Source organism: Odontesthes bonariensis, chromosome 21 (assembly GCF_027942865.1).
Source record: "Odontesthes bonariensis isolate fOdoBon6 chromosome 21, fOdoBon6.hap1, whole genome shotgun sequence".
NCBI lineage: Eukaryota > Metazoa > Chordata > Actinopteri > Atheriniformes > Atherinopsidae > Odontesthes > Odontesthes bonariensis.
Genome location: NC_134526.1, coordinates 22,288,372 through 22,314,367, shown reverse-complemented (window position 1 = coordinate 22,314,367; position 25,996 = coordinate 22,288,372). Strand labels below are relative to the sequence as shown.

At 40.7% G+C, this 25,996-nt stretch overlaps 1 protein-coding gene across 3 annotated transcripts in view; it reads left to right on the top strand.

The window, feature by feature from the left end:
• The window catches only part of pvalb6 (parvalbumin 6), a 51,219-nt gene extending 25,758 nt beyond the window's left edge, over positions 1 to 25,461 (top strand). Inside the window, exons 1-5 of one of the 3 annotated variants that reach the window (XM_075454098.1) lie at positions 10,582 to 10,664; positions 22,580 to 22,645; positions 23,830 to 23,962; positions 24,390 to 24,499; positions 24,728 to 25,461. In XM_075454098.1, the coding sequence (XP_075310213.1) occupies positions 22,585 to 22,645; positions 23,830 to 23,962; positions 24,390 to 24,499; positions 24,728 to 24,753 (330 nt within the window). In that variant the 5' untranslated portion in view covers positions 10,582 to 10,664; positions 22,580 to 22,584 and the 3' untranslated portion in view covers positions 24,754 to 25,461. Of the gene's footprint in view, positions 1 to 10,581; positions 10,665 to 22,123; positions 22,227 to 22,579; positions 22,646 to 23,829; positions 23,963 to 24,389; positions 24,500 to 24,727 lie in introns of those variants that run through there. The other 2 variants (XM_075454100.1, XM_075454099.1) reach the window with 2 other exon arrangements.
• Positions 25,462 to 25,996: the final 535 nt, after the last annotated feature.

Genomic DNA, 25,996 nt, shown 5'->3' with positions numbered 1-25,996 from the left:
GCTCTTAGATCCAAGGACTCAGTTCAGCTGGTCCAGTCCAGAGTCCAGACTAAACATGGAGAAGCAGCATTTAGCTGTTATGCTGCAAATAAGTGGAACAAACTGCCAGTGGAGATTAAACTTTCACCAAATGTAGACATTTTTAAATCCAGGTTAAAGACATTTCTTTTCTCATGTGTCTATGCATGAAATATCTTTTAACTTATCTAGACTGTTGCCTGATTTTAAATTCATTTAAATGATTTTATTTGTTCCTCTTTATATTATTTTATGTATTTTTAATGCTTCTTGCACTCCCTGCTGCAATGCTTTTATTTTATGTAAAGCACTTTGAACTGTTTGTACATGAAATGTGCTATACAAATAAATTTGATTTGATTTGATTTGATTAGAAAAAGTGAATACAAGCACAATGAATTGCCTGAAAATGATGTGTATGGGACGTGTATCAGGAAATCGCTCTCTTAGTAATGACAGCTAGCTTAGTTTTTGACGGCGGCTGGAGCTGATTACATTGTTTTCTTGGAGCCCACCTTTCACATGAATCCCTCCATCATCATGGACTGCTTTGGACATTTTCTGTACTCTGTATGGAGACAAAGTAATCTTGAATCAGAACCTGACATTATTCCTGACAAAGATAGTTTGAGGTGTTAAAATGTATAAAACAAAAATTGAAATTTAATCATTTTTGTAGCTTACTTTTGAACTATGAAATATTGTTTTATGGTTGTGTTGCTTCATTATTGAGTCGACAAGAATTTGCAAACAATTAAAATGAATATTTATTAATGATGTCCATGCAGATCTGAGCTCAGTACGTTTAAAGGTGGCAGTGGCAAGTGTTTCTGAAGTTTAGCCAATAAGCTGAAACATATCCAGCGTATATGTTATGCTTCAGTAGCGGTTCTAATTGGGTTTTTTCTGTCCTTATGTTGCGACAACCAAAGAGCAAACGACAGAAAAAGCCTAAAAAAATGTCAATCTGTTTACGATGTTTCAACACTTTTAAAACTTTATACATTTGCATATCGTCTGTTCGTTTTACTTTAGGTTACAGAGGCCGGTATCAATAAAATTAAATTATCGCAGTATTGATATCGACAAGCGGCCCAGCGTACCCCTACAGGCACCTGCACACATGCACTGATGGTATGATAAGAATGGCCTCTGTTCTCTGCTTTGCAATCTTGCAGCGTTTACTAAGAGTACGCCGCACGAGTGAGTCCTTGACTGCAACGAGATTTTAGCTGCAATGCGGCTGGCACTGAGTGCACAGAAAACTGTTACCCAGCTAACATAATGCGTGTTAATGGACCAGTCACTTAGGAATGTCCCTCAAACGTCTGTTGTCCATGAAGAGCAAATCGGAGCAGGCGTATGCAGGATGACAGAAAAAGCTGTTATCTATAAGGACGCTGGCTTTCGTTAGGGCTCTAATGTTTCTCTAATGTTCATCATCTCGCAGCACAGTGAAACCAAGTTGCCTCTGACAGGCAGTTCATGCTTGTTATTCGCATAATGGTGTGCTGGTGAAAGAAGGTAAGCTTTTGATGATTTGGTGTTGAAATAATCCTTTGGGGATTGGCTCTTTTTTAACTGCCTGACACCAGTGATCCGCTCCCATTCTGCACATGCCTTAGCAAACATTTTCTTGTACTCACTGTACTTCAAGGTCAAACACTTTCAATTTTTTATGCTGGCATATGAGCAGTAAGACTGGTAGGTCTACTGTGAATATGAATGTTTCTATACACACAGGCCCAATTCTGCAGGTCTTTACAGCTTTGAAGGTAGCAAGGGAAGTTTCAGAAGGTTAAGGATACATGCCCAGTATGTGTGCTTGTGAGTGGGCCTGTTTTTTTTTCTGTTCTCGTGCCGTTAAGACGGGGCTAAGTTCTACTTTGAAAAAAAAAAAAATCAATATAGCAATTGAGATTAATGCCTGGACTGTAATTTATAGAGTATGTCCCCTATTATTCAGTCAAAAATGGAAACTTTGTGGCAGTTGGGGCAGTCAGACAATTATCGATATGATAATGAAATGTGCAAATGGGCCGTCGGTGAAACAAAAGCTGGAGCAAGTAATCATGGAGAACTAAGTGAAGTAAGAAGGTTTGAGTGCCAGGTCTGCAGTTAGTTTAGTGAAATGTTAGATACATATGAGCTCATTTAAACACAAACCTTTAACTGAATACCAATCATTAGCCGTTAAACAAGATAATCAGTTTAACTGGTCAGCAGTTTGTTCGACCTTTAGCTTATTAGGGTTCAGATAAAAAAGGTTAAAGCTGTGGGGAGATTCCCACAGCAATGAATGGAGGATTGCAACCAATTCCCTAATTTACACAAATTAATGTAAAGAAGAAAAAATGGTTGTTGAATCTGAAGCCTCTTTCACATGTGCCTTTGCAAGCAGGGACTGATGGGCCTTTATTTGCGCTCTGGGTCGTGTGTGAAAACAAAGATGCAGGACGAAGTGGGCACGCCACTGATGCTCCTCTCAGCCGGAAAAGCAGGTAGCAACCAGGGCAAAATGAATGTGTACTCACATACATCAAGCCAGAAAGTGTATCATATTCAGGACATTCATTTAGAAAATGAGTTGTAATTTTTTACTCTATTGATGTTCTGTAATATTAATTATACCACAGTCATGCTCTATAAAGCCGCTACTTATAGATGGATCTCTCTCCAGAGTTCTTTGGCGCTCTTAGAGTTTTGCTTTACTTCCTCCATTCCCTGACGTTAATTTCCCGTTTCAGTTGGTGACCCAATATGTATCCTACCTCCTGTTCTTCACTTAACCCTTTATCAGTATGACATTACTTCGATGACAGCTAGCTTAAGTTTTCTCTACTTGGAAAACGGAGAAGACTAAGAAAAACACCCCCGCCCTCGCTGTCATTTCGAGGTGCTGGAACTCATATTGCCTCTGCAGTCACTCTCGAATATTCCCAGACACCTGTTCCTTGAATTCACACCATTCTTCCAGCCAAGGCTGGCCATAGATACTGTGTGAATTACACAATCATCTCTCATCTCGGAGCTGCACTTAACACGCTGTAGCTTTCCTCGGCAGCCTTGGGATGTGCACTATGCACCAGTATGCACATGCCAAGTTTCATTCAGTACTTCTAGATTTGTTTTGGTCTTTATGATGTATTCCCGCATCTGCCTGTAACTCGACTGTGTGTAATCAAGTCATCATTGCTGCATTTTTAAGAAGTAATCTTTTGGCACTTATGTCACGTTGCGTAATATATTCCAGAGCAGAAAGACAACCCAGAGACTGTGGTTTGCTCAAGGCACCTTTAAGAAACCCCGTAGAACTATATGACCTTCATATTTCCTGGTGACTATTACCTGGCTCGCTAGGCCGCAAACATAAAATAGATACTGAGCTCATAGATTTACAAGATAATGGGATTCATTGTTACAACCAACCAACCAATCTACGGTAACAATCTAAAAGCAGCTCAAGCTGATGCTGATGAAACCGATGAGAGCAATGAAGCTCATGCACCACTCACATTCATGCACTGCCACTGCAAGGCCAGAGTGGGAGCAGAGAAACCTTGATGATCAAACAAATCCTAGTTACATTTGTAAATTGTCGATTGAGTCCAAAATATATGAGGACCCTTCAGCCCTATTGTGCCCCCACTGCGATCATGTCTCCCCAGCAGTCGTGACTGGATCATGGCTCCTTGCAAAGACATCCTCAAATTGTTAGCATTGTCTTTTTTGGGGCCTCTTAGCATACTGGTTTTAGCATTTACTTAAAAGGCTTTCTGTGCTTTTAAGTAAAACCGTTTTTAAAAAGTTAGTTCCGTTAGTTTTAAATGCTTTAACTTGTTACGGTCCGAGAGTTTTGTTGAGCTTTGGCTCGTTGTCATTGGGTTTCTTTGATTGATATTTTGATTAGACCTTCTGGTTTTGTTGTGTCCTTTGGTTCTCAGAAGTGTTTGCCTCCGGTTTGCTCATTCCAGTTGCTGCATTAGTGTTATTTTTGTGGAGCCTTATTGCTTGTGGATTCTGTTCAGTTTCTTGTCACTGATTTCTTGTCTGTTCAGTTTGGTTCGTTCTGTTGCGCCTACATTTACTCATTTGCCATTGTTGTGTTACTCACTCAATCACCATTTCACCTCTTGTACTCGTTACTCACCTACATCCTCTCAGCTTCTCACCTTCCCCAGTATACAGGCTCCTTGGTTTACACAGATCCTTGCCAGATCCTTAATATAGCTTCCCATGTAGAAAAAAAAGGTCACGTCTTTCTCACTGCCGCTCTGCTTCTTGTTTGTCTCAGAGTTCTTGCCTTGGCAGTGTTTTTAGTTAGTTTACAGTTGAGTTCTTACCTACGACCTGCCTCCTGCCTGTTTAGTTCTGCATCCTTTTTCTCACAACATGGACTGAGACTACTTGTCCCACTGAGAACATGTACCAGTGTCACTACATTGAATTACCGTAAACGATTGCAGTAAGTTTACCGTTCAGTACTAAGGTATTAGAAAAACTTTTCATCATCACCATCAAAATCAGCGGTTTCTATGAAAATAAATCTAAGATGCAGTGGATGAGAATTACGAAAAACCTTAGGTAGCACAACACTGGCCTGGGAGATCAAATCACCCAGACAGTCCAGATCAACTGACTGACACAGGGATGGATAGATGACAATCTCTGAAACCAAACTCGGATATCTTCCTCACTGAATCACATGCAGAAAATCTGCTTTTCTGCAGAGCAGTTTTGTATCTCCTCTCTTTGCCCTCCATGGCGTTATCCTGTTATATCAGTGCATCATCCCTCCACGCATGCACAGACATGTCCATCATTTTTTTTTTTCTATCCGCTGAGTTTCCTGGTATCTTTGCACTCCTGACGGATCATGTGTTCTGTCCAATATCCACAGAACCTGCAGCAAGCCTTCCTTTGCGTCAAAACATGCCGGACGTGTGAAGCACTTTATCTTTCCAGGATAAAACCTAATATTGTATGCGAGAAGGATTTGTCCAAAGGGCTTTGATATTTAAGCTGGAAAAATAATGATTCATTTGGTGGATCATTTTTCTCAAGCATCACGCGCACACAGACGCACAATATATGAAAACAGGATATGAGATTGGATGTTTTATTAAAGAGCTAATCACTCCTCTGCTGTCTCGATTTCATTTTTTTCTGTCGGATCCGATGTCACTCCGCCCTGTCGGTCTGTATCTTGTGTTCTCCCATTTCTCCGTTATGCATACACCGTTTCTACCTTTCTTTCTTATCGTTCTCAGTTTTTCTGCCCCTTTCTTTCCCATCAGTCTCTATTTTTGGTGTTTCCCTCGCCACTTTTTGTCCACTCACTGTTTTTTTTTTTCTCAGTATCATTTCAATGTGAAAGAGACCGCTAAAAAATACTGCTGGGACAGAATAATGCAATAGTGACATTAAGGACAAATATAATGACATGTTACTGCTTTTTGCTCTTGAGCTGTCTCTTTTACAAATACTCATTGTGACTAAATACACTTTAGTGACTAAAGAGTAATTAATTGATTCAATAATTCCATAATCGTTTAAATCTCTAATTCTCTCAAGTCAGTATTGGCATTCTTGAGCACGCCCAAATGGTCACCTGTCATTTACTTACATGTTCAAGGAGTAGTGTGAAAGAATTACTGACATCTAGTGGCAAAGTTGCAGACTGCAACCAAATACGTCCGACGGGCCAAATTGGACAATTTCTAGATCAGATGCTCATACAAAATGATGATATGCTGCAGTCAGACAGTTGTCAAGGGCATCCTCAAGAACTTTTAAGTATTTCCAGAATTACGTGAAGTTGGCTTTGTCAGCGTTAACAGACGAATTCTTTTGGGGCAGGATTTTCAAAGGAATGACGACACTCTCGAGGACAAATAGATATCAAAGTCAGGCATACCGGGATGCATTCTTCAACCTCTTTGTCACTCGCAGAGGGGAAAAAAATACTCACTGAATATAATCTGGAGAGCAGGCAGTGGAACGGCATGCGCTGAATGTCATCCGCACCCATCAGATCACAACATGCTTTGAAATATGAGATCAAGACCAAGTAACCTGGTAGATATAAACATATATCTATATATTTATATATAGATATATGTATAGGGATTGGAAAAACTTTTAGTTCCTTGGTTGTGGATTTCCTTTTTCTTTCTTTATTTCATGCACTCAATAATAAAAGGTTTACAATATGAAACGTAGGATTAAAATGTGTTTCTAAAAGATTTGTTTGCTAAAGAGGTGAATCTTGACACTTAATTGTTAATCCGTCTTGATTGCAGTGACGGCTCTGCGACTATGAAAGAAGGAGACGGCAAAAATACACGTTTTGACTGAAGAATGGAGCAATAAAAATTGCTGTTAAAGTTATGTCAAATGGTGTACGACATGATCGGGTGATTCGATTTCTGTCGGAGCTCACTGACATCCTCACCTGTCACCAATTAATCTGCTGATTGGAGAATGTTGTCACTTGTATCTAATATCAACGTCACTGTCTTTATCAGCGTCTCACCAAGTGGTGCTGGCATCAAATTTTAGAGTTTTATATATATTTCAAATACGATGTTTTTGGTCAACAAAGACACTGAAAATGATGTGCTTTTGGCTGTCCTTTGGCTTTTAGACACAGGTTCAAACAAATGAACAAATTACACATTTGACTTTTATTCTTTATTGGATTAAAAGAGAATTGCCTACTCTCCTGGAAATTAGGTTTGTACATCAATCAACGTTTTAACAGGCTACATGTTAAAACGACTCAGCCAAAAGGCTTATTTTCATCATCAGTTTCTTGGCCTGATTATAAGGCAACGCTGATCTGAAAAAAAAAATGGCTCTATTTGTTTTTTCTGTCAAATCTTTTTTTTTTTAATTACAAACTTGTTCTGTTTTATTTGAGTAATGAAGACTCAAAGGGAGGCAGTGAAGAAAACGACTTCACAGAGATAAGTTACAGCATGCATGAATGTAGAGTAGCAGGAAAGAGTCTGCAGTGTGCAAAGGCTTCAAACACACAAAGATCTGTGAAGTCAGAAGAAGTGGACAAGATAAACAAGGTAATTACTGCAGAACATCTGAGATTTATCTCATCCAGTGAATCCATATGTGGACTTCAGCTATTGAAATTTACATGGGCATCAACCCAGATGGATAGACACATACTGGCTGTTTTTATCTCTGTCTCCCTTTGTGCTCCAAGAGCTTCTCAATGTGTCTGCATTATGGTGGCTTACCTGGACTCAGGTTCAAAGGAATCTTCACCCCCCCCCCCCCCCCCCCCCCCTTTTCTTATCAGCATTGCTCTCTCGCTTCCTCCACGGAAATCTGCCTCATTGTATCTACTTAGTAGATCCAAAGAATAATTTTCCTTTGTTCTGAGCTGAGGTGCAACCTCGAGTTTTAACTCGAACCTTGCTGGGGAAATTTGAAGTGATTGTGTGTACTGTGAAAAAACAGTAGAAAGAAGAACAAATATTTCAAAAAACAATTAGCCTGTTTTAAAATTTAACACAATACGGTACATTTTTGATCATGATCGGAAAAACAAATGAACTCGGATAGTCTCAGGAGAATTTCCTAATAAGCAAAGCTAACTTTCTTGACTAACTATAGATCTGTTGATGGCTTGAAGCCCCCAGAAGGAAACGGTTGTAACTGAACAAACTTCAAAGGTTGCAATTTTCTGCTTTTATGGCCAGTTATTGCACGATATCATATAGATTTGAAACTACCCCAAACAAACCTTGATAAGAGAGTCCCAAATGTAAACACAAGCCAAAAGAGGGTGGTGCTAAGCCAATCCGGCAGCAGTGTGACAACTGAGACTTGAATATAGAAGCTGTTCACTTGGGAAGAGTTGATAATGCCATGATGTATAAGGACAGAAATTTCTATTTTCTCTCCAAATGCAGTCTTCAGATATTAGGATAAAACCTACACACATGTGGCAAATGTAAGCAAAACTTGTCCTCCTCATTTCAGTCTACTTACCTTTTGATCCCTACGTTTAACATCATCTTTGGTCCACTGTCAATCTCGAACATAACTGGTCTCTTCTATCCCTTCTAACTTTTCTCCTTTGCTTGGTCGGAGCTCTTCTTTTAATCAGTGCTTGCTTTGTCTTTTTTTGTGATGCATCTCCACTCATTTAGAGCTTAGCTTTTCACTTCTCACAGTCCCTCTCATATTGGCCTGTTGACACCCAATGCCGGAGGACTTTTGTGGCTCTCGGTTTAAATTTTTTTTAATTAACTGGCGTAGCGATACAAGGGGGAATGCTTCGCCAAGGACAAAAGAAAGAATAAAGAGAAGGAAGAATGTTTGATACAGCTAGGTGACAAATAATAAGACGTCTATTCTGTAGGGAATTAGTATTTGCTTCAGTTATCCCACATATAAAAGTGGCTCTGACACAGATAATTAATTGCATTGATCTAATCTTCTCAGCTTCATGGTTTCTTGGTGCGCTTTCATTGTGTCTTTCCTGCAATATATTAATTGCTTGTTAGCTTTCTGAATTGTTAGCCTCTGTGAAATTCTGAGCATGTTTATATGACTAGAAACTTTTTTTTTCGTCTGACCAAAATCATACAAGATCAATCAATAATTAATAGCACTGATCTGATACATCAAACTCAGACTAACACACCCAGACAATACTGTTGGAGTTTGAATCATACTACTTGTATACACAAGCAGACTTGAATGGGCCTTGGTGCTCAACTCATTCTACAAAGTTCAAAAAGAGTTAAGTGCAAGTAAAATCGGGCACTGCCAAATTCCCCGCGAAGCTGTCGTTTCTTCATTCAGATGGCTTAATGGGTCAAAAATTGTGATTTAAAATCAGCCCATTATGACTTTGTGTCAACTTGTGGCCACCTAAAGCACTCCCAGACTGTCGCTCTGCTCTAATAAAATCCTGATTTTATAACCAAAGTGTCATCTGACAAAACACAATTCAAGTCAATCAAAGACCACGTCTGTGCAGTGACTTAGACTAGACTTACATGTATAATAACCTCCCATAGAAAAAGTTACAAGCAGCAGAATGTCTTGAAAGTCTTTTACACAGTTCACAGTGATGCACTGTTGGACATACTCCGGTTTAATATCTCCATTCTGCTTCCATGGATGCCACACGTAGTGGGACAAGGACAGTGGTCCAATTAAACTGGCAGAATCAACCTCTCACCTTTGCTCGGCGTGCATTTAATCATACATACTGTTGGAGTGAGTGGTTAGGTTTATGGCTTACCCAACCCGGGGTCAACAAACTTTGCACGTAAAACGGCAAACATTTTGTCATAATAAGTCATAATACTAATTCACAAGCCCCATATAAAGTCGGCATATGTCAGCAAAATTATTTGGACTGAAAGGAAAGGGGAAATTAAAATCATGCAATGCAATAATAGTGAAATCTACTACTAATAACACTGACTGAATTGGGAAAAAAAAGATAAATAGTGTCAGATTGTACTTTTAAAGCAGTTGATAAAGTATATTTAGGATCACATGCACTAACGTCATTTCCCACTGTCCACATTCACACTGCATGCTTTACACATAAATCCATCTCTCCCAACAAAACTTGTTTATGACTTAGCATATAGAAGGTAGACATTGAATCGGCAGAGTTACCCAAAGGTTAATGCAAGTGGCTCTTTGCTAATACCAGGGGGGGGAACAGCTGATGTCGGCTGTGATCTAAAATCACGTCACATCTATAAGCAAGCCTTTGGGAGAATTCCTGGGCAGGGTGTGCTGCACTGTCCCACTGAGATGTATAGCCTGCCAGTGCCTTGGTGTTTTATTGTTGGGGGTTGATGGACTGCAGCGGTGCCCCATTGCAGGTTCTTTCTCTGCAAAGTCACAGCTGGACCTGCATAGTGGAAGGTTGAGGTCTATACACCTGCACATCGTAAGATCTTTGAATATACAGGATGATTTGCCACGCTGATCATCAACATAATGAGAGACTGAGATGCATAAATCAGAGGTGTATATGTCATGTGATGGAGAAGCTTGATAGAAAACTCAACAGTAATTAAAAAAGGTGACTGACTTGTAACCTTTCCTACCATCTTTGCCACAATTTAAACTAGGTTATGGAGATGTTGCGATTCATCTCTGATGATGCAGAATGAATTAAGAGGAGAAAATGATGGATGAGAATTAAAAGTGAAAATTAAACGTTTAAGAGAACACTGTCTTAGAGGCAATGAGAAGAAAAGCGGGGGGATCAGAGGACGGATCAAGGTCCCATGGGCGCATGCGAGAAGAAACTACTGGAGAAATCTGCAATGAGGGAGCCTCAGAGGTAGGGAGGGGCAAGACAGGGCGAGTATAAGAAAAGAAACCTGGCTGGAACGAGGGGTGGAGATTAATGATTATTAATAGTGATGTCTGATTAGCATAAGCTCGTTTTGAAAGCGATACGGCCCACCCCACCATCATAACATCCCTGACCTCACGCTCAACTTGGAGCCCATTTTTCATCCTAAAATAGTTGGAGTGGACATGTATAAAATGGCAAAGAGCAAAGCCTCTGATCTGTTACTGGACATCCCTGCTGTACCTATCTGGAGCCTCTCCCACCTCAACACCAAACAACCAGTGACAAGGTAAGAAAAAAACAAAAGAAAGAAAGATAGAGAAGCTTTATGAGAGTGATGTTCTGTTCCAATAAAAGAAAAAGACGGACAAGACAACTGTCTTTGTAGCATCAACTGCAGCAGATACCATATTTGTCATAGAAGAAGTTCAACATGATAATGTTACCACACACAGGGTTGGCATTTACATGCATGAAGTGTTGTCAGAAACTAAAGTGATGGATTCAGTTAATAGAAAAGTGATGGGTAAAGAAATGCAAATTTTCCTCTTTGGAACCAGATTAGATTAAGATACAGGCACAGTATATCAACAACGTAATTACTTTCAGATAACAACGGTTTGTAACTAAATTAATAGGCACGATGTAATTTCGCTGCCCCCATGTGATATTTTCAAGGACAAACTTTAATCACACCTAATTAAATTGAAAGTAGTCTCACCTCTGAGCTCCAGGGGAATGTAACTTTGTAAAAATGCTGTTGTCGTTAAAGACATGTAGTTCCTTTTTTTTTTTTAAGAAATACATCCAGGTACCAATGTTTCCTTGTTTGATCCCAGTGAATTAGAAAGTGTTGCATGCATTCATACAGTGGAACATGAATATTCATGGGTGGATACTTACTTTCGTGGATGCAGTCTCATTAATCGAATGAGGACTCAAAATGATTTGCTTGAGTGTTGCAATGAAATGTGAGTGCCTTTAAATATTCTTGCCGCTGATGCTGTTAATAGCAGATTAAATAGAATTTACATCTTTAATTTGTTTGGTAATATTTTATGTAAATGTGAACTGAGCCTGCATGCTTCTCTTATTAGAGGTTATTATGAATCCGAGCAGTGCCAACTCAATGTTAAGTGAGAACGCGTTACCATGGCGTCATGCAAATATGCTAGCAGAGTGGCTGTAGGGACTGATTGTAATGTCACAATAATCACTGGATGAATTGCCATTGAATTGTATCAAAGGAACTCGTGTTCCTCGGGGGATTAATCCTGATGGCTTTGGTGGTCTCTCACATTTTTCCTGTCTTTGGTTTCTTTGCTTTATTTCTTTACAGCATTTTGATGGATTGCATCATAAATTCAGACTGTGCATGACATTAATGTTCCCCTCAAGATGTAGTGCCATCACGAGCATCTGGCCAAATGGTCAATATGTGCAACACCCTGCAAAACAGATGACGTCCCCATCAGTCTCAGATGTATGCCATGTGTAGTGCTAACTGGAAAACATTATCAGTGCTAACATGAAGTACAGCATATGATGCTATCGCTAACCACATATTTTTGGTCCCCAAAATCCTAGGCAAATAGATTACAATAGGTATAAACTTATACGTCCACCAAAAAATGAGAATTCACTTGCCTTCCATACCTAAGCCACGTATTTGTGTTACCAAGACTTACTTTTAGATATATTATGTACTGCCACCACCTGGTGTTTTTTTCAAGAAGTTGTGCTTTTTTTCACCAGATTGAAACTAAAATGGCGAGCTTTATATAAAATAAAGATATTAAAGTATTTCTGTTGAACCTGTTTATTCCTCCACTAGTCTGAGAGCCAAGGCAGAGCATTGTCTTTTTTCAGTTTGTCTTGCTTTGTTTGCAAGACAATACAAAAACTACCAAGCCAAATATCATGACACTTTTGGCGCTTTTCCACTACCTCTACACGGCTTTACACGGCTCGCCACGGCTCGGTTTGGTTGTGTTTCCATTACACTTCCATTACACTACGACGACCCCGCCCACCTCGTCGTAACACGGCTGCGCGTGTTGCTGCTCACCCTGTGGCTTTTTGATGCACAGAAGGCAAGAGAAGAGAGCCAGAGAAGACTCCTGGCCGCCAGACAAAACAGTATTGAAAAGTACCGGAGAGTTTTGTTACAAGCTTCAAAAAGACGTTTGGAGGTAAGCTAACGGTTGCTAACGCTAGCTTTTATTATCAGCGTTGTGACACTTCCAGTGACGACACTCATCGGCCAATCAGTGGAAGGCAGTCAGCTGACGTCACGTTTTAGTAACGCTTCGGCCCGCTTGGAACCAGGGCTGAGGTGGTACGAAAAATCATGCCGGTTGCAGGTACGGCGTGCTAGTGGAAACACGCAATAGCCCGCCAAGCCGAAGCGAGCTAGTGGAAAAGCGCCATTTGTGGGTTGCAGCATGGCGAAGACAAAATCTGTAAATTTGGTTGAGACTTGGATGATCTTCTTCAGAACTGCCAAATACGACACCTAGGACTAACCTGGGTGATGGATGCGCTCTATAAGTGATCTTATTTTAGAATTCACTAAAAAGAGCAGCTGCCTGCATATGAGGGAATTGGACTGTCCAATTTTGTTCACATCCAAATTGTTTACCATGTTACTTTACGAGTTTCACCCACTAAACCATAGTTCCTAACCCCAACCCTAACCATTTAAATGGGGTGTTGGATTTGGACAGACTTGGATAGCCCAGCCACATGTCATGACAACACATACTTAAACTCATTGGCTGGGACTGTACTTTAAAAAAAAAAGAAAAAAAAAAAAGTAGATTGGTAGTTTATGATGGCGACTTCACATATGTTGCTTTTAGAGCTTCAAATGAAATGAATGCTACGGGTACGCAAGATGCAGTATGGAGGCAAATGTCCCCGGTTAACCAAATGTCCTTCATTCAGGGCCTTCAAACACTGTCTACAATACCCCAACCGGTGCGTTTTCTGTTGAACAAATAGCAGCATCCTTTATTGTATCCAAATGTTTTTTTACATTCTGCACTTCTGGAAGTTGAGTACAGTCTTAGGGGGGTCTTAGGATCCCTCCATCAGACCTGTCCACAGACTTTCAGTACCAATGTTATATGCATTTTACCCAATATAATATACCCCCCCAAAAAATACTTCTCATCAAAATATATTAAAACACAACAATACATGGCAAATTGAAGTACTCTTCTTTTATTCCCATCTATACAACGCCTCATAAAACAAACGAACAAAAAAAAGTACAACGGCGGGACCATATGAAAAGGCTCTAAAATAAGTGAAAAATTAGGGAATCGTTAATGAGATTCATAAAATGACTAATAAATAACGCAGCTGGGAACTTGTTCTTCGGTCCACCTGTTCCTGGGACATGTGCAGGTAAAAAACACCCAACGTTAGTGTTGTAAGGTTAAGTGTATGTCAGGTTAATACTGGATTTTTTTTCTGGTTTTCTAAGAAGAACACATTCAGATACTGTTTATTTGTTGCTAATAGTTTTTTAGGACCTGTCTCTCGTTTTTTTCATCCCCTTGTTCAGTTTCCTCAAATCACACCATGCCAAGAAATGCCAAGCTTTTGGCCAACAGTTCTTTGGGAATCCACTTGCAGGTGCAAAAATACAATTTTATGTCAAACTGTGTTAGCGTTGGTAATATTCAAAGGGGCAACTAAAGAACTGGGAACAAATTGTTTGTCATTGCAACAGGCTGCTCGTAGCAAAGTGCCAAAAGATGCAATTTAGGAAAAGCAGCCGATGACAAAATACCTGAAAGACCTTCAGAAACCCTGAAGAACTATTGCTTCAGACCACTCTAATAGATTAAAGGAAAGTCGGGCTTCTCGGCAGCAAAACATAATGAATTGAGGTGTGGATCAAGACTTTTTCACGGTACTGTAATTGACTCCTTTCACATATGTTATCTCACTTCGATTTTCAATTTTACATCTAGTGTAATTTAAAATGTCCTCAAAAACATGGCATTTAATTTGAGTATAACAGAGTCGATAGTAGGTTTGATTAATAAGGTCTACCAACAATTAATGTAATCAGGCTTTTGTCAAGAAATTAAAGGACCGGAAGATTTGTTTGTTGCTTACATCTGTCTGTAGACTCATAGTGGACACACACACCACAGAAAAAACTAGACTACTGCTGCTGGCATGCCTGTTTCCTTGTCGTATATCGGCCAGCGGATTAAACAGTGGACGGTGGCGATAACAGTCAGATGATCCCCCAGGCTGATGCACTTAATTTATCAAGCCCACTCTCATGCATACGCATGCATACGCACAAGTTTGTTTCTGCATTTGAATGATTACCATCAACAGCTTCTGTGAATCGACAGTAAGGCACACTCAAAAGATAACTGTTCTCGTTTAACCATTGACCTTAATTTAATGATCAATTATGCAGATCAGTGGCCATTCGGATAAGAAGCGCTCACAGAAGGAGAAAATCACTTGGGTCTCTCTTTGATTCTATAAATGCCCTCCACATTAGTAAGCCAGCTACAGAAGCTGGGAGATTTTTAAGATGCACTGTCAGTGTCCAAGTATGACTTTGTTGGCCCTCCACCCACCATTTTTGCAGGGATAAGGTGCCCCTCTTCTTTTGGAGATCAAGAAGTAGCGGTCATCTGTTCTCTCAACCGGGACTTTAGGGGCCAAATGTATGACTTACCACAAGTGCTTGAACCCCAAAAGAAAAAGGTCACCCTTTCAAAAGTGCCGAGGTGGTGCCAAGGTGAGGAATTGAGATCGGACATCGTCATGTATCTGTAGATTGTAATACATTTTTTTTATGGTTACAGAACAACCATATACTTATAAAACTCATAAAGAAAAGAAGTCATTCAAAACAAAGGAAACCGTAATATTCGTGGCCTCAGCTGAAGGTTCAAACAGCATAAAGCCCAAACGGCGAATAAGGCACATAATAACAGTAATTCCACAAAAACAATGCTCATCGTTTAATGGCTCAGTGCTGCAAACTGACATGGTGGCATAAAGAGAAAATAACCGCCCTCTGAACACAGTATCATCAAAGCTCATTTATGTCTTGTGCTATTTCCAGTTTGCACAGCTACCAAGCTGAAGTGGCATATTCCTCTGCTGTATTGTATGTCTCACATTCACCTCAACCTTTCCTTGCTCCACGTGCATCTGTAACACACACTCACATTCCCCCTGCATTTTACATACTCCCTCACAAACGTACACACAAATGAGCATACAGGGCTCGGGTTTCTTGAAATGCAAGTATATTCCTCCCTGAGCCTCCCATCCCTTCGGTCTAGTCTATATAAATCCTCTTACACACACATATTCACACACTCGTGCAGCTGTTACAGTAGGCTGGGGGGCTGGCAGCTGTGCAGCATGGTTAGGTTTCCCACACCTAGCCCGAGTGTTAGGATCGTAGAACTTCCCACGAGGGAAACATCAAACTTCAAAGGACTCCCAGGTCGCTTCGGTTTAATGTACAGCCACATGAAAATGCAAATCTGCTCTGGATTTTATGCATGGACATGGCTGCTTTCACCCAACAAAAAAAAACGAGCTCTCATTGCATTGTCTTACAGCAGCATTTTGCCTCAGGATGCAAATGTTGATTCTCTGCGAGATAAACAGGAAGCAGATAGCACACCCTCAGGGATGAGCTTTGAAGACCAGCACGATTCAGGCTTAAACGTCAGATGTGGCAAAGATAAAGGCAAGACAGAAGCAACATTCAGACGATGCGTTACACCGGCTGTGCAGACCAAAAGCTAACTGGTGCTCATATTGCATCTGCTGAAGTCAGAGGTGGGTTCAAAAAAGACAAATCACCTAAAAATTGTCCAAGGAGTTGAACAGATGTTGAGAACACAGGTGGGCAAACAGCCTGGGAAAACAGACAGTGGCCTTTACAAAGGGCAGGTCAGGTCTGTAAATACACCGAGAACTAACGGGGGAACAGGATAAAGGTGATCATAATGAGGTGATCATACAAGGAGGAAAAACAACAACAAAGCAACCACGAGCGCAGGAAATAAAACATGACACGCTAGTGGAGGAGTCTTCAAAATAAAACAGGAAGTAAACACAGATGGATTTCTGTGCAGTTCCATCACAGACGTCTTGTCAGAGACAAGCTTGTAATCTGAGATGACACAGCAGTCAACTGTCGAAAATGATTACATAAGAGTTTCACACTCTCCATCCAGACCACTGCTTTCCCTGGTGGTCTAGTGGTTAGGATTCGGCGCTCTCACTGCCGCGGCCCGGGTGCGATTCCCGGTCAAGGAATGTTTCTTTTGCTAAACTATTCCCACATCTCTATATTGCCCTTATCTGCACATAACTGCTCTTACTTACATATTGTACATACTCTATATGCTGCATTTTTGCACTTCTGATTAGATGCCAAACTGTATTTCGCTACCTTGTATTTATACTTGTCTAATGACGATAAAGTTCAATCAATCAATATGTATTCCACTTTACTCCTCCAATCCTTTTGGCCCTCATGTCACATGGAGACACTTCTCCCAGTGATCAGCACCTTCCTACAATCCCTGGCGTGCTGCCCTTTTTCAACTACTCAAGGCAGTTAATTGCACCAGCTGCCAAAAAAAGATGGACGGAAATGATTCAATATTCAGAGGGACCACAGGTCCTTCGTAGATCCAGAACATCGTAGATCCAGGCCAGTAAAAGAGCAAAAGGAGGTCCTCCGAGTCCCAAAGGCAGCAAAGTCTCTCCGGTGCCTACTGCACGTCTCAAAAAGCAAAACTCTAATTTCATGTCATTAGACTTCATCTCTTGCAAGTACACAAAGAACATTATTACCTACAGGGATTCGTTTACTCGCATATTTTCCTTCGTATAAGCTCTTGGCTTCTCAGTGACACGTATGTCGGACCATTCAGTTACTCTCTCTGTAACATCAAACCATCCGTTGGACAGAATGGAATGGGCACCTGGTCCTTTCTCAGCATATTTTAACACCAACCTAACAATACAAGCAACTTCAGCTACTGACACAGACTAAGCGAGCTCAACTCTGAGCTCTGAAACATTTAATTCTTTTTTGGATTCTTTCGTGTCAACGAGAATTGAAAAATGATAAACTGTTCTTTAAAGACATTTATTACAGTTTTGGGACAGTTTTGCTCCTCGGATGTACATGCATCCATTAATTACTATAAGCTTGAAACGCATCTACAACAGAGATCATGACAAAATCAAGACTGACCATAGTTTTTTTTTTTTTTTAAATAATCTGTACACCCACACAAAGAAAAATCCCCATGACCTGAGAGGCAGGTGAATCCAGCTGGTCAAAAGCTCATCAGCAAGCTTGGACAGGAATGGAACACGTTCCTGTAGAAGCATAGCTATTTCAGTGAGGAGATGTGAGCAAAACACGTCAAAGAAATTCTGATTTGGTGGTTAAACTCCAATGTATCATGAGTGAAGAGGTGAAATGATCCAGACCTCTCAGGTATCAGGGAGAGCTGGAGATGTGGAGCAGGTGGGCTGTGAACCTGGGGGGAGAATGACAGAGACGAAGAAACTTTAAAATAACGGGGTTCAGTTTTCTTTAACGTAGTGGTTTGTATGACTTTTATTTGCTTTTTTATTTACATTTTACTAGCCCTAAGACCTATTTTTTTTTTTTTTAATCACTTTTCTATTCCAGGCTGAGTTAAACAGGTGCTGGCTCCAGCATCAGCATCACAGTCCAAGCATGACAGGTGGCATCGTATTCTCATCTATCTCTCTGCAAGAAAGCCAGCAAGTGTACTGTAGAAACGTCTACTTGGTCTTTTTTTTTAATTTAAATTTTTTTTTTTACAGGATTACATGACTCAAATTAAATTGCATGGCATTCTGCTGCAAAGCCTCAGTATGTCTGCTTGTAGTCGGTGATTAATCCCAGAGACGAAACATCAACACGACAACGATCGCTCTGCTTTCCTTTAAATTGAATCAATGCGTCTTACCTCATCCAGCTCGAATAGCAGCACACTGACTGCGAAGCCTCAGTAAATCAGTCTTATCCTCCTCATTTCGCGTTGAATTGTTTGTTTGTTTCTGTTCCCGTGGACACCTTTGTGCTAAAGGTCAGAGGAGGGGGGGTGGGCTTTCATTGTGATAAAAGATTGGAATGTGTGGCCACACAATTTAAGTACAGTTCAGTATTGATTGGTGTGTGCAGCAGTGTGTTACTGGAGTAGATAACACCACGCCTCCCCAGAAGCTCATACATCACTGTAGCCAAGTGTGACACCAATGGAAACGATCTATGAACGACTTCAAATGGTAGATCAGACTTCACTAATCTGTTTGTAGTTTGATTCTGAAACATCGGAAGATCTGTTTTCTGTTATCTATAGTTAGAAGTGTGGACGTATTCATGCGTGTGGCTGTTTCTTCTGCCTTTGTGTTTCTATTGATTCAAGGGTGGAATCCAGAATAATAACCACGACTCCTAATGTGGATATTATTGTCGATTGCAGCCAAACAAAGGCAATGACACCACCAATTTTTTTTTCCTGACGGAGGCATGATGCAGCAGACACTGTAGCTTGTGCAATCTTCAACCGAGGGGAAATGTACAGCAGCTCAGACTGTATTTCAGATCCTGAGAAGGGCAGATGATATGGGCCAGCTCAGCACTATGAGCCACGCAGAAAGAACACAGTGAGGAGGACGAGGGTACAAAGACGATGCCTTTGGGGTCGTCCTGGACACTTTTTTTGAGAGACATTTGTTCCGTATTGGCATCACAGGTTTCTTGGCAGATTTCATTGTTTAACGGTATCATTAGGTAGTCCACAGTCAGTGGGGTTTACATGGCACTGAAAGGATAGGATAATTGGCTAAATTACAATAAAACTGAGTTATTAAGTTCATGTAGACGCCTTAATCGGACAAGAAATTGGATCGGATCGGATTAAAACCCCGAGATAACTCGGTTGAAAGTCAAATTAAACGTGCATGTAGACGGTGAAGCACGTGCTGAATTAGACTTTGCGTTCTGCGCATGCTCGAGATTTTTTCCCGGGGTCGGGAACCGGAAGTCGGAAGAGACGATATTACTGTTGCCATCGGAAAGAAACAAACAATGCGATGCAGAATGTGCCGTTGTGCATCGCGTTTGTGCAACAAGCAGCTCATCACAAACAAAATGTAGAGACGTACCTTCATTTTGCTCTTCGTTCGCCATTTTCTCAAATGCCTGAGTTTCTTGTTATTGTTGTTGGTGGTGAAGCGGTCAACCGGAAGTATGTCATGCTTTGTGCCTCTGATTCGATTCATTCACCGCCATATATCCAAGGATAATTACCCTTGCTCAAATAAAGAGCAACTCAGTCTTATTGTAATTTAGCCAATAATCCGATCCTTTCAGTGCCATGTAACCCCAGTGAGTGTTGTTCTGTACGACATCTGAGCAATCTTCGATCCCAGGCCACTTCTCTAAAGTTTGGTTCGCACATTGTTTCACAGAAAAATATATTTACAGCTGATAAATATTCCTTTCCTTCACATTCAGTAAGTGTTGCATTTAGTAGTTCTTGAGCTCCTGTGCGTGTACACTGAAAAAAGTGACTTTTTGGTGAAGTAAACTCTATTAGAGTAACTGTCATAAGTTCTACCTTGTATTTTTAAGATTCAGTAAGAACTAGAGTTTCTTAAGTAAAATTAAACATTTTATTAACGTAATACATGAATTATGGGGGAAGAATAAGTTTTACTTAGGTTTCCTCATAAAATTTAAATGTTTAATAGTTGTATGTACATAAACCTAGAAATACTGCATAAACTTTACTCTGAAAGTGTATCGTTAAAATCTACTAAGTTACTTCATAACAGCAAATACTACAGATATATAAAATTTACTTAAAATTTTGAGTAAAATGATGTTCCTGCCTATGAAAAACAAGTAGAGTTTACTTAATTTGTTTAAATAAATACAACTTAAAACTTAGATGTAATTAAGTAAATGTTACTTAATATCTTCAAAACCGTTTTGTTTTATGGTAAGTAAAATTGACTTGATACTGGCAAGTGAGTGTTACTTGATATTGCAGCATTAAATATTACTTTAATCGTGGGGTGATCGTTCCTTTGCCATTGCTGCTCCTAGACTGTGGAACAAACTGCCCCCTGATATCCGCACCATCACTGATCTCGGCCTTTTTAAATCGAAGCTTAAGACCCACCTTTTTAGACTGGCGTTCCAACTCTGATTAGGGCCACTATGCTCATTCTTTCCGCTCTAATTATCTTAATTTTATACAAATTTTATTCAATTAATTTTTATTGCACTTGTGGAAGGCTTTTAATGCCCTGCATCACTTTTAGCACTTTTAGCACTTCTACCATTTTTGCATCGTGTTTTATGTTTTGTTTTACGTATTGTTGTTTTTTATCCTGTTGTAAAGCACTTTGAGTACCAGTTGGTGATTGTAAAGGGCTATATAAATTAAATTTGATTGATTGATTGATTGATTAATCATTTGAGTGCAAATACTTACAAAGGGTTTTTTAAGTAAATCTTATGAGTTGTTTTTTTCAGTGTAATAACTTTGGTAATACATGGACATTTGACTGAGTGCCGTCGTGTTGTCAAGATTTCCCAGGATGCATTCCTGATTGATATTTATCCGACAAACTGGTCTTTTGTTATTAACAAGGATCCTGACGACTTTTAACCCTTGAACATATTCCCTCAGATTGCTGTTGTGTAATTTCAAATGAGCAAGCAGCTTTGCCTGATATTTCCCGTATTTTTACAAGTATGGCGTGTGAACATTAGTGACACTTGTGATTTCTTGTCACTATCCTTGACGTCCCCATTTTGATCCATGTCCCTCCTCTTCTTACATGTCCTTTTACGTCAAATTGCTGTCAAATTTGGGATGTTTAAGTCATCGGGCCATGGTCGGATCGTTCTTTGTCATTAATAGCTTAGAGCGTCTTCAAACATTTGTTACTCAGTCTTAGTAACGCTTGGAGTGATTCTGACAAGTTGGACAAAGGAGTTTAGCGTTAGCCTTAAAACGAGACCAAAATCAAGCATTTCCTCCATATGGTTCCAGAACAGCTTTAAATGAAATCGGGTATGTCATAGATAGAATGAAATGGGAAGGGGTTAAGATGGCATGCATGCTGAAAATACGCCCTGTGCAGTTTAGCTAATGGTATTATTTCTTTTTATAAAACATTTCTAACCATTATTATGGCCATTCAAACTGAAAGAAGGTGAGAAAATAACATGCGGAGCCTGCTGAGGGGGGGTATAAGGGTCAGGGTAAAAGGGGCCTATTGTTTCATAAGGCCAGGCTGTCTTTAAGCAGCCTCTTTAGAAATACTCATATGCAGTAAATCTCAAATGTTAGTCAGTTGATAATCCGTTGTGAGCTGGCGACGTGCACCCAACGCTTTCAAACCTGAAAACCTTGAGCCTAACGTGTCTCCTACACTAAATCCTTTGAGGTTTGCTTACACACAAGGTAAAACCAAACCACTCCACCTGCCACTCACTGCCTCTCAGTATCACGTACGTGTGTTTGCAACATGAACCGATGAAAAAAGGGCAACACTCAAACGTCAGAGGGGAAAGGGACAACTTCATGAGCAGCGATCAGGTTCAGTCACACAGTATAAAGCCAAGTCTCAGGCTCACCTTTCATAGAGAGGTACGAGGAGACTGTGTCTGTGGACGCCGGCTGACCAACTGGATCCTCCTGCTGTGTTTTAGACACAGAATACTCAGATGGCCTCCTAACTCCTGTGCCTCACAGAGCTTAACAATATCACACAAGTGGTATGGAAACCCCACTGCTTACTGTCTATCAGTCCTTCCCTTGTCTCGTCACTTTATTTTTTCAACTTCGTCATTTCAAGGACCCCTGCTGAACCCTCAGCTCTCAACGCCACCCCGTTACAGCTCCTTTGACGTCTTCTTTATAACTGTCACTAATTCACTCTGTCACTCATCACCTCTCTCTCGCATGCCCTGATTTCCTGCTCCATTTCCAGCGTGTCACCAGTGTAATACGAGAATGTCTCCGAGTTCTCTCTCTGCTCTCCCGCAACCTTGTTTCTAACCTTGTCCCCTCTGTTTCTCTTATTCCTCCCCCCCCCCCCCCCCCCCCCCCCCCCCGTCGTCTCCTCCAGCTGAGATGGCAATGAGCAGCATCCTCAACGCTGATGACATCAAGAAAGCTCTCGATGCCTTTGCAGGTAAAAGCACGCACCCTCTGATAGATATCACACAAGTTCTCGTGGAGCACCAATCCTAGAAGATGAAATATAAGCGGTTTCCTCAATTTGGGGTGATGTGGATGATTTAAGCAGTGCTTACATCCACTGCAGCCATGAAAACACGATTATGTTACAGTTTTGGAGCCATTATTGTGAAGCTAATATGTGACATATATGTCTTTTCTGAAGTGAATGAAGTGGCTCCCAAGAGCTTTATTCAGACAGCTTCTTGTCACTGTGAAGATGCCGAAGTGCAAATGAGAGCTGAATGAAATTAAAAAGCTCTGTCATTTCTGAGTTGGGCGTCAAACTACAGAATGAGAAATGAATGATGAAAAAGAATAGGTAAATAAATGAGGCCATATACACGCCGAAATAGATCCATAAGTGTGGGAAGATAAAGACAAAAGACTATCTATCTCCCCCCTATTATTCTTTAATTCCATCATAATTTTCCCACTGCCAGCTTTCTTCTGAGCCATTCAGGTTTGAGCATGAAGGGTCGACAGAAGGACTTGTGGACTTGTGCTCCATACAGGCCACTTTTGTGTCTTTTTCCAACCCTATTTTTGTTTTTTAGTGGTTTATTTTTCACTTTCACAGCCCTCTCACAACATTGGCCATTTATATGTTAGAAACTTCAGTTGTGTAGCTTCCCGGAGGGACCAATCCTACATTTGACCTTTTTAAAATAGATAATAAAAAGAGAAAAGGACATAAAAAAAGAGGGTTCAGGTGCTGAGGAAACATGATGTACCGGACACCTTAAGCTGAGGTAGCTCCATGATCTAATAATGATGTCACTTTCTAAACAAATGCTTTCAGTTTGTACCCGTCTCAGTGTTTGAATAGTTCCTCATCAAAAAAAAAAAAAGCATTTTTTCTTTGGGCTTAATTACTCAAATGAACTAAGAACAAGAAACATTCTGCGACTTTTGAGTTTGAGGCAACTTCTTGACATATTTAGTCATTTAATGCCTGACAGTGAACATGCACACTCACGCATGTTCACACAATTGCTTGTTGGGATTTGATGCCCATTCTAAGGGGTCTAATTTCATCAAGTGCCTGCAGACGTCAGAGGAGGCTAAAGGCTAAAGTTTAGGACCAAAGCACTGACGTTGTGGCTCTATCTGTCTTTGTCTGACTGTATGTGTGTTCAGTTGCTGACTCTTTTGACTATAAGAAGTTCTTCGAGATGGTGGGTCTGAACTCCAAGGCCACTGATGAAGTGAAGAAAGTCTTCTTGGTGCTGGACGCCGACAACAGTGGCTACATCGAGGAAGAAGAGCTCAAGTGAGGCAAACGCGCGCACGCGTAGATGAAACGCATGCAACAGTCGGGTTTTCATTGCCGTTTTACGTCTTGAATTTTATGCACTTTGAATTTGAAGAAGATGTGATGGAGAAAAGCTGAATGGAAAGGGTGAAAGATGAGAATGAAAGAATTTTTTAGAAAACGTGGCTGACTGACTGGCATCTTCCCAGATAGGGTGCTCATCCTTTGCAGACACAACGCAGCCTAATTGATTTGCTTCAAACCCGTAAAAGGAAACCTGTCTGATTTAGAGTTCTTTTTTGGGGCTTTTCAAATGACTGCCTCAGATTTGCCTCTCTGGTAAATGGAAACCTGACTATTAAAACCCCCAGTTTCCCACAATGGCACATTCAAAAGCAAAGCATATTTTCCTTGGCATAATCTGCTTTCTTTCCTCTCCGCCTAGATTTGTCCTGAAGGGTTTTGCCAAGGATGGCCGAGACCTGACAGACAAAGAAACCAAAGAATTTCTAAGAGCAGCTGACAAGGACGGAGACGGCAAAATTGGAGTCGACGGTAAACTCAAACATCTTATTCCAGTGCTGGGAATGTCTGAAGGCCACTTCAGATGAACACAGATGTAGAAATAACACATGAAGTGACAGAGGCAGATTACTTTTATTAGCTTCTCGTGTCACAAAAACTAAAGAGCATGCAGCTGCCCCACGGTCAGTCGAACTGAAACGTCGTGAGAAAATGGCTCACAGATCCTGATGGCTTTTGTTTCTCCCTCCTCTTTTTCAGAATTCGCTGCCCTTGTTAAAGAATAAGGAGTCGCCTATCACACTGAAGGATCACCTCCCACCCATAGGCGCATTCTGACTCCCCCACCTCCCCCACCATGCGAGCACCTACGCCTCACCGCCTCACCCCAGCTCCCCTCTCACCAGACGAAAGCCGATTCCTGCCACGTTCACTCCTGTCCTCCACCTCTCCCTCACTGCTGCCTTCACCAAATGCAATGCTGCAGTGAAGTAGGCTGTTACGCCGCCCCCCCCCCTCACCTCCCCCAAATTCCCCCAAAGCAATGTTTACCCTTTTGATTTCGTTCTTTTTATACAAACTGCTCTTGTTTGTGTTTATGTATAGATATAGATTATGCCTCCAGGAAAGAATCTCACATTTTAAAGCATATAGTAGATATTTAAAGATTGGATTTTCCTCTGTATTTCTGAAATGACCGTCTGTTCTCATGTCTTTGTTTCTCTTCGCCGGTTCTTTCTTTCACTTTACTGCATTTTCCCCCTCTTTTTCTGTTCTTCTTTCTGTTGATCTCAGTTTTGCCCCGTTTGCCCCCCCCCCTCTCCTGCACCTCTTCTCCTTTGTCCTCTATCACACCATCATCCCGTCCATCTATCAGACCATCCATCCATCTTTTCCTCTGGTAACAAGCTGTTATTAAACAAAAAACAGAATACCAAAAGAAGAAAGAAGTCGAGCTGTGAACGGATCGAATAAAATGGGAAAACTAAAACAAATCCTTGTGGGGACCTCTGTTAATTCCTTTCTGTGGTGTGATTCTCTTATCTGATGGGGCTTGTTTGCTCTCCCTCTTTCGATTTGGCTGCCATTTATCTTATCAAGCAGATCGACTGAAGCATACCAGGAGGTGTACTTTAAAAAGCTTTTGTCTATAAGGGGGCCAACGCTGTCCCCTCACTGACATTTTTGTTGGTTTTCATTAAAATTAACTGTGTCAACCGAGCTGCGACAGGAGGAAAAGAAGTGGACTGAGAGCAAAGTCTTTCACTTACAGTTTACAGAGGAACCTCTCGCAACTAAAATTTGCATAGCCAGGCCACATTGGGAAAAGGAAAGGAAAAAAGGCCACATTATCTCAGCTGCTGAAGACTTTTTTACTCAGAAGTGCCATGCTGCTGTCAAGCCATTAGCAGAATTGGATTCACACCAAGGTTCAATTTAGGCTAAGTATCCCCACCGGAGGACCCTAACAGGCAATGGAGGAAACTTGATCTTTTTTTTCGTAGGACATTTAACTGCCTGAGCAAATAA